Source organism: Sus scrofa, chromosome 6, assembly GCF_000003025.6.
Source record: "Sus scrofa isolate TJ Tabasco breed Duroc chromosome 6, Sscrofa11.1, whole genome shotgun sequence".
NCBI lineage: Eukaryota > Metazoa > Chordata > Mammalia > Artiodactyla > Suidae > Sus > Sus scrofa.
In genome coordinates, this window is record NC_010448.4 from 62,848,856 (window position 1) to 62,864,553 (window position 15,698).

Sequence of the window (15,698 nt, forward strand, 5' to 3'; positions counted from 1 at the left end):
GTCTGTGTTCAAGGACTCCGCCAAAGGCAGCTCCCTGGGCCCGGACCCCACGCTGTCTGCCTAGTGCGTCTGGCGGCAGGTGCTTGGGAAGCCGCAGACGGCGCAGACACAGCCTGTGCAGGCAGCTGCTGTTCCTAATCGCTTCCGGAATCTCTTGCCTTTTTTTTCTTTTTTAAAACGCACCCGCAGTCACTCCACTGGAATGAGCAAAGCTGCTCTGTTCCCCAGGCGTAGAAGGCCAGACCCTGACAGCAAGAGTTTACAGCAACGTGTGGGTTTATTGCGTGGAGACAAGTCTCAGATGCACTCCAACTTGATCTTTGACTTAGGAGTGTTTTAAAGAGAAAGAACAAAGAGGCAGGGGTTAATCGTTGCTTTATGACAGTTCTTAATCTGTGGTTTTGGAAGTCATAGTGTCTCTGGTTCAGGATTCTCTGGCCAGGTGGGCCCATGGCTCTGGGACCTGTTAGCTCTTCTTGCCCTGGAGAGACAACCTGAGTTTGTACCTTAACAGTGTTACAAACAAAAGCAATTTTGATCACCCAACGGTTGGTTGGTGATCAGTAAGCACAGGACTGAGGTCAGAGGGGGACAAGAAAGGGAATAAAGCTTTGAAATGAGAGGTAAATCATAAACTCAGCAGGGGATTCGTTTTGAGTAGTAGTTTCCTGTTGTGCGTCTTCACTGTTCTGTTCACTTCATGTGACAGGAACATTCCTACCTTCCATAATCCCCTTAAAACCAGTGTCCCAATTTTTTAATGCTAATGTGGGAATCTCACTTTTTTTTTTTATGCCACACCCAAGGCTTGCCGCAGTTCCCAGGCCAGGGATCAAACCCACACCAAAACAGCAACTGGAGCTGTTGCAGTGACAACACCAGATCCTTAATCCTCTGAACCTCGAACAAACTCTGACAGTTTTCTTGACGTCTTTCAACACTATTTGTGTCTTCCAGTTTTACTCCATCATTTACTACATTGCTCAGGGAGCGTTGTAGAAATAAAAACCAGTCCAATGAGAACATGCAAGAGCTGTGTACTCAGAGCTTTGCTCTAGCAAGGGGGTCAGCCACCATCGCCTGTGCTTGTTCGAGACTAAAGCACACTGATAGTTGGCTGGTTCAGATTGGAGATAATTGGTGTGGAGTCAAAAAAGGAAACTTGAGGAGTTGACGTTTTGGCTCAGAGGGTTAAGGACCCAAGAGGATGCAGGTTCAATCTCTAGACTTGCTCAGTGGGTTAAGGGTCCAGTGTTGGTGCAAGCTGCAGCTGCAGCAGCTCGGATGCAGCGTGGCGGTGGCATAGGCCTCAGCTCCAATTTGACTCCTAGCCCAGGAACTTGTGGCCGTAAAAAGGTAAAAAAGAGAGAAAGAGAGAGAAACTTAACTTTAGTCATTACTAAGTCCTGATCAGCTGGGCTTTTTGCTGCAGAGGTTCTTGGTCAGAGTTCTCTTGTATGTGATGTGGCCTTTGTCTCTGAATCCTCCTTCTTTAGGTAGAACAGCAGTCATCTGTCTTCATCTCTGGATAGCTCCCTGCTCATGAGTAGATTAATCTTGTGAAAGTTCCTGGCCATTTATGGTTCAGGCTTTGTGTTCATGCTGTAAAATCCTTCCCGGGTAGAGCGGTGCTCACCGTTTATACTCACAACAGCAAGGGTCAAAGGGCAGGTTTACTTTTGACATAAGCCCCACAATTTCTATTTTTATAAAACGTAAATCTCAACAAAAGTAAATCATAATCCACACCGTTCATCTTTCATACATTTACTTTTTGAAGCCTCCAAGTCATAGCATTTCTTCGTGCAGTTGTAGAGAAAAATATTTCAAAAACAAAAAAAACAAAACAAAACAAAAAAAAAAAAAGGAGTTCCCGTCGTGGCGCAGTGGTTAACGAATCCGACTAGGAACCATGAGGTTGCGGGTTCGGTCCCTGCCCTCGCTCAGTGGGTTAACGATCCGGCGTTGCCGTGAGCTGTGGTGTAGGTTGCAGACGCGGCTCGGATCCCGCGTTGCTGTGGCTCTGGCGTAGGCCGGTGGCTACAGCTCCGATTCAACCCCTAGCCTGGGAACCTCCATATGCCGCGGGAGCGGCCCAAGAACCAAGAGATAGCAACAATAACAACAACAACAACAACAAACAAAGACAAAAGACAAAAAAAAAAAAAAAAAAAAAAAGAAAAATATTTGCTTCCTGTTGCTTTATGAGCCTTCCTTAGCATTTCAAGTCCATCCTGGCATTCTGTTCAGCAGATGCTCTGCAGACTCTGCGCTGGGACCCAGAGTCTCTGCTTTTCCCAGGCATCTTCATTCTTAGCTCCCATGGAGTTGAGATCAGATTCTCGGCCTCTCATGGCTGCAGACATATAGAGCATCAGAGTCTTGTTGATGCCTGTTCTTTTTTTTTCTTTGTGTGTTGAGATATAATTTTATATAACAAAGTTAATTCTTTGAAAGTGTGTAATTCGGTTGTTTTACTGTATTTCACAAGGTTGTGCAGCCATCACAATGATCTTTTTTTTTTTCTTTCTTTCAGGGCTGCACCTGTGGCATATAGAAGTTCCCAGGCTAGGGGTCCAATCGGAGCTGTAGCTGCAGGCCTACCCCACAGCCACAGCAATGCAGGATCCAAGCCAAGTCTGCGACCTACACCACAGTTCACAGCAACACTGGATCCTTAACCCACTGAGTGTGGCCGGGGATCGAACCCCCATCCTCATGGATACTAATCAGATTGTTTCTGCTGCATCACAACCGGAACTCCCACTATGATCTAACTTTAAAACATTTTCATCATCCCAAAAAAGAAATTCTGTATCCTTTAGGCATCACACCTCAAAGCCCTCAATTCCCCTGGAATCTCCTGGAAAGCACTCAACTATTTTCTGTTGCTGTATAGTTCGTATAAATGGAATCATGCAATATGTGGCTTTTTGTGTTTGGCTTCTTGAGCATAATGTTCAAGGTTCATGCATGCGGTAATATGTATCAAAACTTCATTCTTCTGGAATTCTCACTGTGATGGTGTGGGTTGAGAATCTGACTGCAGTGGCTTGGGTTGCTGCAGAGACACAGGCTCGATCCCCGGCCCAGTACAGTAGGTTAAAAGATCTGGTGTTGCTGCAGCTATGGCTCAGATTCAATCCCTGGCCTGGAAACTTCCATTGCTATGGTTGTGGCTGTAACATGGAAAAAAAAAAGTCCCCGTTGTGGTGTAGCGGAAACAAATCTGACTAGTATCCATGAGGATGTCGGTTTGATCCCTGGCCTCATTCAGTGGGTTAAAGATTCAGCATTGCTGTGGCTGTGATGCGGGCCGGCAGCTGCAGCTCTGATTTGACTTCTAGCTTGGGAACTTCCATATGCCATGGGAAGGGCCCTAGCAAAGGCAACAAGACAAAAAAAAAAAAAAAAAGAAAGAAAAGAAAAAAGAAAATCTATTGTATGGATAGACCATATTTTGTTTATCCATTTACCGTTTGATGTACATTTGAATTGCTTTCCCTTTTTGCCAATTATGAATAATGCTGCTGTGAACATTTTTATACAAGGTCTTGTGTGGATATGTGTTTTCGGTTCTTTTGCATTGGAATTCCTGGATGGTGATGTAACTCTGTGTTTAAGTTTCTGAGGAGTTGCCAGACTGTTTTGCAGAGTAGTGCAGCATTCTGTATTCCTGGTAACAGAATTTCAGTTTTTTCACATCCTCAGCAAGAGTTGTTACTGCCCGTGTTTGATAGTAGCCATCCTTGTGAGTATGAACTGGTATCTCACTGTGGTTTTGGGTTTTTTCTTTTGTTTTTAATAAGGATTTTTTTTCCATTATAGCTGATTTACAGTGTTCTGTCAGTTTTCTATACAGCAAGGTGACCCAGTCACACATACATGTATACATTCCTTTTTCTCACATTATCATGCTCCATCATAAGTGATTAGATAGAGATTCCAGTGCTATACAGCAGGATCTCATTGCTTATTCATTCCAAGGGCAATAGTTTGCATCTCTTAACCCCAAATTCCCAGTCCATCCCACTCCCTCCCCCTCGGCAGCCACAGGTCTGTTCTCCAAGTCCATGATTTTCTTTTCTGTAGAAAGGTTTATTTGCCCCATATATTAGATTCTAGATAAAAGTGATCTCATATGATATTTGTATTTCTCTTTTTGACTTACTTCACTTAGTATGAGAGTCTCTAGTTCCATCCATGTTGCTGCAAATGGCATTGTTTTGGTTTTTTATGGCTGCGTAGTATTCCACTGCATCTATATACCACATCGTCTTAATCCAATCATCTGTCAATGGACATTTAGGTTGTTTCCACGGTGGTTTTGATTTGTATTTTTCTGGTGACTGGTGAGGTCACACAACTTTTCCAGTATTTCTTGGCCATTTGCCTTGCTCTGCTTTCGACTTACAGAGTGTCCTGAGGCTCATCTGGACCCTCAATTCGATCCTTTTCCTGCTGAGAGTCCCCTGATGAAGATCGAGGTCGTCGAAGTCCTCACACTGAACCAGGAGGCGGCTCGTCCGCGGAACGCCCAGATCCGGGCCCTCTATGCTGAAGACGAGGCCCTGAGCCCAGGCATCCTCAGGGAGCCCACTCAGCATCTGGATACGCATCCAGCTGACCCTGAGACCGCTCGACAGCGGTTCCGGGAGTTCCGCTTTGAGGAAGCGGCTGGGCCCCGCGAGGCCCTTGCCCGGCTGCGGGAGCTGTGCCGCCAGTGGCTGCAGCCCGAGATGTACTCTAAAGAGCAGATGCTGGAGCTGCTGGTGCTGGAGCAGTTCCTGGACTTGCTGCCCGGGAAACTGCGGATGTGGGTGGCGTCGCAGCACCCAGCAGACTGCCAGGAGGCAGTGGCCCTGGTGGAGGATGTGACCTGGATGTCAGAGGAGGAGGGTGAGTGTGGTGAGGGTGAGGGAGGAGCCCTAGCCTTCCCAGGAGGTGAGTGAGAAAGGGTGCCCACCCCGTCCAGGCCAGGGGCGTTCCCCTCCCCCGCCTGGTCCTGCCTCCTCGCTGCCATGCCTGCCCCATTGTCTTAAAGCAAGGGGAAGTGTTATTCCAAAGCATCGGGCACTGGACCCCAGAGTGTATGGGGAGGTGGCACGATCTGCTGGTGCTTTCAAACTTCACCGGGTTAGGAGCTCCCATTATGGTGCGGTGGGAGTGAATCCGACTAGCACCCCTGAGGATGCAGTTCCAATTTCTGGCCTCGGTCACTGGGTCTCGGATCCAGCATTGGCGTGCGCTGTCGGTTTAGGTCGCATTTGCAGCTTGGATCCCAAGTTGCTACGGCTGTGGTGTAGGCCAGCAGCTGTAGCTCCAGTTAGACCCCTACCCTGGGAACTTCCATGTGCTGCGGGTGTGGCCCTAAAATGCAAAAAAACAAGAAAAAGATTCACCGGGTTTTGGAGTTCCTGCTGTGGCTCTGTGGGTTCAGAATCTGACTGCAGCAGCTCCGGTCGCTGCAGTGGTGAGGATTTGATCCCCGGCCTGGTTCAGTGGGTTAAAGGATCTGGCGTTGCTGTAATTATGGTGTGTAGTTTGCAGCTGCGGTTCGGATTCAATCCCTTGCCCAGGAACTGTCACGTGTCACAGGTGCAGCCATTAAAAAAAAAAGGCTCAGGGGTTGCAGTGTGCTGTTGATGGAGGTCGGAGAACAGGGGCAAGTCTAGAAGCAGATCTGCCACCCAGAGCTGTCACCATGCCTGCCGAGAGGCCTGGTGGCCTGGGCGGGGATGATGACAGGGGTGTTGGGCCAGGGAGGGGGCCCAGGTGTGGGATGTGTTTGGGAGCCAGCTTCCGTGAGATATGACGTCTGTCAGGCTGAGTTCCATGGGACTCGACACTTCTTTGCACATCTGCACCTCCCATGTCTGTGCCAGGTGCCCGGCTGTTTCTTGAGTGAATGAATGATTGACTGATGGACGTTAATGCTTGGGTGGGGAGGGGACATGGGAGGCTGGATGCAAAGAACGGAGCCTTTGGAGAAGCGGGGAGGGAGCTGGCTGGGCAGCGGCAGGAGTGGTCTCTCCCACACGCACTGGGTCTGGGGTGCTATGGTCAGCAGGTGGACGGCCCCAGAGAAACCCACCTTTGAAGCCCTTGAACCCCTCATGGCAAAAGGGACTTTGCTTGTGTGACTAAGTGAAGGTTTTCAAGATGGGGAGATTATCCTGGGTTGTTGAGATGAGTCCAGAGCCATCACGAGGGTCCTTAGGAGAGGCGGGGGGGAGGGTCAGTGTCAGAGCAGATGTGACAACTGAGGCAGAGGTGACACACAGAAAGGGCCGCAAGCCACGTATTTTAGGGAGCCTCTGGAAACTGGAAAGAGCAAGACATATATGCTTCTCTAAGCCTCCAGAAGGAACGCAGCCCTGCCAACACCTCGATTTTAGCCCCCGAGGCTGGCGTCAGACTTGGGATCTCTGTAATTGTAAGACAGCCAATGTGCGTTATTTTGAGGCACCGTCAGGGCAGCTTGTCACAGCAGCATGAGGCACCCGAGGCAGTGCCGGGAGACAGCTGTTGGGCTCATGAGGTGAAAGCCCCTTGGGGGTGAACGGAGACAGTCAGGGTCACGGACGGTGATGGACGAGGCCTTCCAGGGAGCCCCGAGAGTCCTGCACTTGTGGCCGGCATGTCTGTTTGGGCCTCGTGGGTGTGACGGCCACAAGGCCTCGCACAGAGGGGCCAAGGGAGAAGGACCGCTGATTGGAAAGTCCCAGGGCGCCCCAGCTCCAGGCGTGGCTGCACCCCGGGCCTCTGCGTGTCTTCAGGGCTTGTTCTCTTGTCTGTGACATCCTTCTGGGGGCTTCACTCAAGTACGTTTCCTCCACACGTGAAATCTCTCCTTCCTAAATGGTCTAACAGGTGCCTCTTTGGCTCTGATTGGCTGGCGGTGGGCCCGGCGTTCATCCCTGAGCCGGTCATCGTGGCCAGGAGGAAGCCATGGGGGGCCAGCCTGGGTCATGTGGTGTGTTCCTCTTGATGGCAGGGGTGGCATCATCATCACAGAAGCCCGCGGACCATGTGGCGGCCTCTAGGGCAAGTCAGACGTTAAAGAGCTGCGGTGGAAGCGGGTGGAAGGGGCAGGAAGGCTCCGAGGGCTGTTTCCTGAGGTAGAAGAAGCTTGGTAGAATTTGCATCAGGATGGGATGGGGGGGTCCCACGCTCTATAGGGGTGGGAGCGGGGGCAGGAGCATGGAGGACGCAGAGGCCAGAGAGGGGGCCTCTGTCCCTGAGGAGAAGGTGTGAGGCCAGCCGCGGAGATGAAGCAGCTGGAGCAGTCCTGGAGGAGGGAGGGGATGGGGCCAGCAGTGCGGACACTGGTGCCCTGTGGTCTCTCCGTGGGGGTTTGGGTGTGGGCGGTGTGAGAAGAAGGGGGCGCTGTATGGGAGAAGCCGTGGGTGTGCGCTGGCCCCAGGGTTCGAGACCAACATGGGCTGTCTGCGCCCTGCCCAAGGCCACCTGGCACACTGGCTGACCCCGCGTGCCCTCTCCTCCCAGCACTGCCCACCCAGGGCCCCGGCAGCTCTCTCCAGACCACAGCGCAGCACGAGGAGGACGTGGCCTCTTGGCCAGCGAAGGCACCGCCTGAGGTAAGTGGGTGTCACCCTTTCCTGCTCTGGTCCCAGCATCCCTGCAGGCCTCCCACGGGCTGGGCCTTTCAGAGTCTCTGGGCAGGAAGGGCAGGCCTGCCCTCCAGCCATCCTGGCATCATTGGAGGCCACACAGGGGCGTGGCGGCCAGGGGTCAGGAGATGGGTAGCTGAGGGTAGGGGCAGGAGGTACCACAGCCCAGCCTTCATCCTTCATAAACTTGAGGGTTTGTGACTGCATCAAGACCTGGGTTTTGCTTCAGAATAACCCAGAGCTGGGGTGTGGACGAGGCAGAACCAGCCCTGTCTTGCTGCCTCGAGGCTCACGGGGCAGCCACTGATGGTGTGTTTGTGGCCTCGGTCAAGGCTTACCCGTGGCCGTAGCGCAGGACTGAATTTATTGGCTCTCCTGCAACGAGTGGTGTAGGAAGGGCTTCAGGCATGTCTGTATTCAGGGGCTCCAGCCTCCTTTCAAGCAGCCTCTGCCCCTTGTGGGCACAGTGCCTCCCAAATCCAGGCAAAGGGTGCTGGGAGGCCGCCTCCTCCCCGAGTCCTGGGTGGCCCCTGAGAAAAGACTGATCGCAGTGCAGCCCCCGTCCCCGTCCCGCAGGGAGGAACTGTCCCCAGAGGACGTGCCTAGGGAGGGGCCAGGCTGGCTCAGGGATGGTCCCCTGTGGAGGCAGTTTGTTTGTGGCACTGGCAGTTCCCTGTAAAGTTGGGGCTCTGCCTCCAGCCTGGGCCCGAGCCGCTGGTCTTGTGAGAATGAGACGCTGGGTCTCTTTCAGGCCCCAGCCCGTGCCTGCAAGCAGACCCCCAAAGCCGGGGCACCCCCAGCACAGCGGACTCTGTTGGAGTGTCCCCACCAAGGACTCCCTGCCCCTCTGGCTGGGACACGAAGTGTGACATTGCAGGAACCCGTGACCTTCCTGGACGTGGCCGTGGACTTCAGCAGGGAGGAGTGGGGGCTGCTGGAGCCGACGCAAAGGACCGAGTACCACGACGTGATGCTGGAGACCTTGGGACACCTGGTCTCCGTGGGTAAGGCCACCCCCTTCCGGGGCCGGGGTCCCCGGCCGTGCCCTCGGGGGCCCCCTGCACCGTCCAGGGTCCCGAGCCGACCCCGCGGCCGCGGAGGGGCGGGGCGGGCGCTGTGGGCGCCGAGGCGGCCTCGGTCCCGCCGCCGGGCGCTGCTTTGCCGTCGCGCTGAGGGGGGACGGCAGCCCCGCGCCTCTCGCTGCCGCCGCCGCTGCCGCCGCTGCCCCGCCTCCAGTCTCGCTCTTCTGCTCCTGAACGTTTACTGGTGTCACACTGTCGCCTGCGTCGGCGCCCTGGCCACGCCGCTGGGTTTCTTGCAGGCTGGGAGACAACCCTGGAGAGCAGCCGGCTGGCTGCGCCGATGCTCGGCGCCCCCGAGGAAGAACCGGCCCGAGACCTGCAAGTGGAGGAGGCCTCCGGGGCCGCCTCGGGAGCCGCCCTGCCGGCCGGGGCCCCGGGGGGCTCGGACTCCGCGGCGGTGCCCGTGGCGCCCCCCCAGGAAGCGCCCCTGCCCGGGAAGCCGCGCAGAGCAGGCCCCGCCGCTGCCGCCCCGGCCGGCCCTGGGCCCAGCACAGGCCGCGGCTCCCTTCGGCCCGCGCTGCCTCGGAAGGGCCCGCACCGGCGTGGCCCGCGGGTTCGGACCGGGCCGCAGGCTCCGTGTGCGCGGCTGTCGCAGCAGGGCGGCGGGGGCGGCGGCCCGCAGGTTACGTTCACGCGCATCCGCAGAGGCAGCCAGGTGTGCAGGTGCAGCGAGTGTGGCAAGACCTTCAGCAACCCCCGCTACTTTTCGGTGCATAAGAAGATCCACACGGGCGAGAAGCCGTACGCGTGTCAGGCCTGCGGCAAGGCCTTCGTGCAGAGCTCCTCCCTCACGCAGCACCAGCGGGTGCACACCGGGGAGCGGCCCTTCGAGTGCCCGCAGTGCGGGAGGACCTTCAACGACCGCTCGGCCATCTCCCAGCACCTGCGGACCCACACGGGGGCCAAGCCATACCCCTGCCGGGACTGCGGCAAGGCCTTCCGCCAGAGCTCGCACCTCATCAGGCATCAAAGGACCCACACGGGGGAGCGCCCCTACGCCTGCGGCAAGTGCGGCAAGGCCTTCACCCAGAGCTCGCACCTCATCGGGCATCAGAAGACCCACAGCGCGGCGAGATGCAGGAAGAAGCAGCCCGCCTCGTAACCCCAGGCCGGCTGGAGAGACGTCGTCTATCTTGGCCGCCCGATGCCGCAGTGTCACCAAGCGGGCCAGGTTGGGGTACCGCCTGATAGGAAACGGCTGGAGTTGGAGCAAGGAAGTTCTCAAGAGCCGAGGATGCCCGGCGCCCAAGGCAGTAAGAAAACCAGTGGGAGTCGCCGCTGAGGAATCCATCAGTTGGAAAAGCACAGTTAACTTTTTACTCCGTGGATTTGGTTGTTCATTTGGTCATTGAAATAGATATTAATGAACCCGCAAACGCTCCTACTGTAAGTTTTTAAATCCAGGTACTAAAAAGTCTGTGCACTGATGTTGTATTTGTGGTAAAGTATTTATTTGGAAGAACCAGGAGAGAGCATGGATGAATAAACTATATTTCTGTGGTAGAATCTGTGTCTTTTCCCACGTATTTAATTGTCTCTTCAGTAATGATAATTAGAAGACAGAATGTTAGCAGTTCTTGCTGTGGTGCGGTGGGTTGCTGCAGCTGTGGCTTAGGTCACATATCTGTCTTGAATTTGATGCCTGGCCTGGGAACCTCCATAAGCCGCAGGGGTGACGGGGTGGGGGGAGAAGGATTGAGGAATGTTCAAACGAAAGGGATGGACCACGGGTGGACCTGGGCAGTCGTGCTGTGTGGGTAAGGGGAGTGGGTGGGAGGCAGGTGCAGTTAGCTGCTGGGGGTATGCCCAGCCGTGGAGGGCAGTGGTTGCAGGAACCTCCTTCTTGCAAATGGATCTCCCAGGGTGATTTATATAAGGAGCCTGGACGGTGATTTGGAGGATGATGGGGGGTGGTACGTGATAAATGCCAGGAGGGCCAGCAGCGCCCTAGTCGCTACTCATCACTGTCACTAAAGGAAACGTGAAGGTCAGAAACGCTTGCTTAGGAGGGTTTAAAGCTGTAGGTAACATCGGGATGTGAAGTCCAGTCGACTGCTTCCGAGAGGGCCGCGAGATCCTCTGACCTTTAGGTAGGGGGTCCCACGTTCCTTAACATCAGATGAGATGATCAGGGCTCGAATATGCAAAACCGGTGGTTCCTGGTCTTTCCCCAAGCTCCACGCAGTTCACACGAGCACCCCCCACCGTTACATTCCTAACTTGCCACCAGGGCCCAGGGCGTGTCTGAACATCCTGCAGCGGAGGTAGGAGGCAGGAGGTAGGAGGCAGAATGACGGCCCCCAGAGGCCTCCACTGCGAATCCCCGGAACCCGAGAATGTGGTACCTCTCGTGGCCAAAGGGGGTTTGCGGCTGTGATTACATTACGGTGATGAAGCAGGGAGAGTACCCTGGACTATCCTGGTGGACCAGCTATCATCACAAAGGGTGTCGCAGGGAGACAGCAGGGTCTGGGTAAGAGAAGGAGACATGATGACGGGAGCAGAGTCCCGCGATGGAGGACCGTAAACCAAGGATGCGGAGTGGCCTCTGGAAGCGAGAAAGGACAAGGAAATGGATTCCTCCTCTGGAGCCCTCCAGGAGTGCCGTCCTGGCAACAGCTTGATTGAAGCCCCGTGGCAGACTGCTGATCCCCACACTGGTAAGAGGAGAAATGTGTATTGCTCAAGCCACGGAGTTGGTGGCAGTTTGTTTCTGCGGTGACAGCAGGGGGGGTACATGATGTGAACGTTGCCACCAATGGATGCCATGCCCAAAGGGACATGGTATTCCTCTGGGAAGCACCGGATTGGATCAGGTTTGGCAGCCCAGACGTAACCCGGGCTCGGGGCTGAGCAGCATAGCTCTCTGTTCTCACACGAGGTAGGAAGACTCTGATGGGCTGGATGAGGAGGCTGCTCAGATTTTGAAGACGTGTCTAGTGGAAAAGGACATACACGGATGGTCTGGGGCAGAGGCAGCGGCCCTTGCAGAAGTGAATGAGGCCAGTAACTGGGAGAAGTGTGTTGAGGAAGCTGAAGGCTGGAGCAAATAGAGGAGGGTCCCATTTCTGAGCCGAGATGCGGCTTTCTGCTGCCTCAGCGCCCCAGACCACGGAACGCAGAAACGACCACCATTAGGGTGGTTCTTTCGCTTTTTGTTCATTTGTTTCCTTGTTTTGCTTTTTCGGGCCACACCTGTAGCATGTGGAAGTTCCCAGGCTAGGGGTCGAATTGGAGCAGTAGCTGCTGGCCTCCACCACAGCCACAGCCACGCCAGAGCCTGTCTTCGACCTACACCACAACTCCTGGCAGCACCGGATCCTTAACCTGCTGAGAAGAGCCAGAGATTGAACCCGCATCCTCGTGGATGCTAGTCCGATTCATTTCTGCTGCACCACAAAGAGAACTCCCTCTTTGTTTTTGTTTGTTTTTGTTTTTGCTTTTGCTTTTTAGAGCTGCACCTGGGGCATATGGAAGTTCCCAAGCTAGGGGTTGAGTCAGAGCTACAGCTGCCAGCCAACACCAGAGCTGACAGCAACACTGAGTCCTTAATCCACTGAGCGAGGCCAGGGATCGAACCCACATCCTCATGGATACTTGTCAGGTTCATAACCTCCTGAGCCACAAGGGAAACTCCACAGTGGTTCTTGGAGCCAGAATTTAATGAGACAACCACGAGAGCCCTCATTCAATTTCAGTATTTTCTGAATGCTCATGTTAGCCTTCCCAGGTTGTCAGTCTTCTTCCTGACTTGTGGATGAGCAGGAGGAAACTCAGAGCAACTCATCCAAAGGGGCAGAACCTGAGAGTGGCAGAACTAGACATGTATATGTACTTTTATCCGTTTCCTCGACAAGCGAGTCCTTAAATGCCTGCAGAAAAAAATTCTAAGGCCACAGGGTAGTAATCCACCAGTCCCTGGGGCTTAGATTGCAAATAGAAAAATACTGCCAATGAAAGATCGTAAAAGGTAAAACTGAAACATAAAGGATTAAAGCAGTCCCTCAGAGCTCTATTTAGGATCAGATAAGGACTTTGGTGTAAGAGAGTATAGCATCTTCAGAGCAGGGAATGAGCCAATGGAAGACCGGTTCCTGGAGACCTTCATCCACCAGTGTATGGTCTTCATTCTTTTCCTGCGTCTACATCATTCACAACGGCCACCACTTCCAAAATCGTTCACGGTGTTTGGGTGTGTCAATACCTGCTGGAAGTTAGTGTCAAATTTAAAACACTCAAGGAACACTTTGAAAATTGGAGGTGTGTGTTTATGTCTAGGACTAGAATTATAGGATTTAACTCCTACTGGAGAGATACCCTATGGACATATAATTAATGTGGTAAATCTATTAAATGGATTTCTCCTCTCTTTGCACATTAACAAACTCATACCTGGAGTTCCCGTTGTGGCGCAGTGGTTAACAAATCTGACTACGAACCATGAGGTTGCAGGTTCGATCCCTGGCCTCGCTCAGTGGGTTAAGGATCTGGCATTGACGTGAGCTGTGGTGTAGGTCGCAGATGCGGCTCAGATCCCGAGTTGCTGTGGCTGTGGTGTAGGCTGGCAGCTACAGCTCCAATTCAACACCTAGCCTGGGAACCTCCACATGCCACGGCCCTAGAAAAGACAAAAAGACACACACACACACACACACACACACACACACACACAAAACTCATACCTGAGACAAACTGTATAAATAATCTATGTGGGAAGTCTTTCAGCAGGTGCTCCCAACGTGTTGACATAACTTGCATTGGAGAGAGACCCCATAAATGTCAGGAATGTTGAAGAGCTTTTGGGAGGAGGTCTTGACGAATTAGGCATCGGAGGACTCATGCTGAAGAAAAACTCTTCTGGTTTGTAATCAGTGTTGGAATCTTACTGTCACACCCTTGATTTTAATGTGTATCAAGGAAAGCCACCTGGGGAGAAGCCTAATGAATGTAGTTAACACGGGAAATCTTCCTTTCACATCACAGAACTCATGTAGAAGAGAAGGAAGCCTCTGAGTGTAATCAATGTGGGAAATGCTTCAGTTGGAGTCCTCACTTTGTTACTCATCAGAGGACTCACACTGGTGAGAAACACCAGGGATGTCATAAGTGTGAAAAGTCTTTTAACCGGAATTCTCACCTTGCTGAACATGAAAGAATCCATATTGCAGAGAACCCCTATAAATATAAGCAACTTGGGAAATTTTAGACACATCTTTTATCTTATTGTGAATCAGAAAATTCACATGAGTGAAAAACCACATGAATGTGCTGTGGAAAAGCCCTCAGTAGACCATCTTACTTACGGGACACCAAGGAATTCATAGCGAAGGAAGCCCTATGCAGATAATCAGTGTAGAAAGCCTTCAGATGGTGCTCTCCACTGGTTGGCCATCAGGGAACCCTTTTTTTTTTTTTTTTTTTGCCTCGGCATGCACCAGCTTAATGTGGGATCCCAGTTCCCAGACCAAGGACTGAATCAGGCTGCAGCAGTGAAAGCTCTGAATCCTAACCACTAGACCACCAGGGAACTCCCAGAGAACTGTTTCTTAAAGAAAACTGTTAAGTAACATTCCATGTAAGGACATATGGTCCATCTCTGCTCTTATGACACAATCCCTCAAAAGCTGATCCCCTAGCACAGATCATAATATCACCGAGGCCCAAATCTGAGAAGGAACAAGGAAAAGAAAAAGAATAATATAAACTCTGACATGGGGAAATTTGTTGTTCAAATGAGTACATTATTGGTACAGAGATTGAAACAGTTGAAGGAAATGTCACATTGATGTTCTTTTTTACTTAGATGTTTTACCACTTGGGGCCATTTGTGTAGTTTCTAACCTATTTTATGCAGATTCTGTAAGAAATATTTATGTAAAGTGAAAAATGCATGAGGTCCATGTTTGTGCTGTCATATTAAAACATGTTTGGGAGTTCCCGTCGTGGCGCAGTCGTTAACGAATGTGACTAGGAACCATGAGGTTGCGGGTTTGGTCCCTGCCCTTGCTCAGTGGGTTAACGATCCGGCGTTGCCGTGAGCTGTGGTGTAGGTTGCAGACTCGGCTCGGATCCTGCGTTGCTGTGGCTCTGGCGTAGGCCAGTGGCTACAGCTCTGATTCGACCCCTAGCCTGGGAACCTCCATATGCCGCAGGAGCGGCCCAAGAAATAGCAAAAAAAGACAAAAAAACAAAACAAACAAACAAAAAAAGTTTGCCCATGGACGAGAATAAAAGTGGAATGGATTGTTGATTTTTCCTTCTTAAAACTATTTAACTTAATATTCCTGTAATAATTACTTGACAACAAATAAAAACCATCCAGAAGAAATGTAGAATCTAAAATTAGAATCCGTGGGACTGTTTACCCCTTTTGTGTGAGGATTTCAGGAAGATGAGAACACGGAGCTAAGAAGCAACGTGCTACCTGGCTCCAGGGAACTATTTCTAGAAAGATGTGTGACATCCACACTTTCTCTCATCCTGGGTTCCCTGGGGATTCACCACTGAGGACGCAGTGGTTTCTCAGGAGGGGCCTGAAATCCACTGGAGCATCTCAGCAATGACGCGAGAGTGCCGGGGCCGCACAGGAGGTGGGTGTGCTCAAATCACTGAACACATGGGGGCCATCTCCCCAGAACTTCCTTCGCCTTCCTTCCTTCTGCCTGGGGAGAGTGACAGGGATGCAGGAAACAGAGAGATGTGAGGGAATAGCTCCAACCCAATGACCGGCTCCTGGTTCTATCTCACTGCAATGTCTGACATGAAACCAGAGTAGGGTCCGTTGCGTGAGCGGCTGTGGGTTTCCTAGTGTCGGTGTCAGCTCCTCTCCCTTGATGAAAGAAAATTTATACATTAAGGCAGGACAAAAAAATTGAACATACAATTCTCCACATTTGTTGCCCCCCCCCACCCCCCGTGTGCAGGCTGCCCCTGCACCGCAGGGACCAGGGCTCCTCAAAGGTGGATGTGCCTGCTGCACCCT

At 52.5% G+C, this 15,698-nt stretch overlaps 1 protein-coding gene across 1 annotated transcript in view; it reads left to right on the top strand.

The window, feature by feature from the left end:
- Positions 1-15,698, top strand: part of LOC100518738 (neurotrophin receptor-interacting factor homolog) — a 49,301-nt gene that overhangs the window by 15,580 nt on the left and 18,023 nt on the right. The window contains 5 exon segments of the mRNA XM_013998887.2: positions 4,417-4,899; positions 7,510-7,601; positions 8,386-8,638; positions 8,956-9,785; positions 13,716-13,880. Of these exon segments, the coding sequence (XP_013854341.2) occupies positions 4,417-4,899; positions 7,510-7,601; positions 8,386-8,638; positions 8,956-9,785; positions 13,716-13,880 (1,823 nt within the window).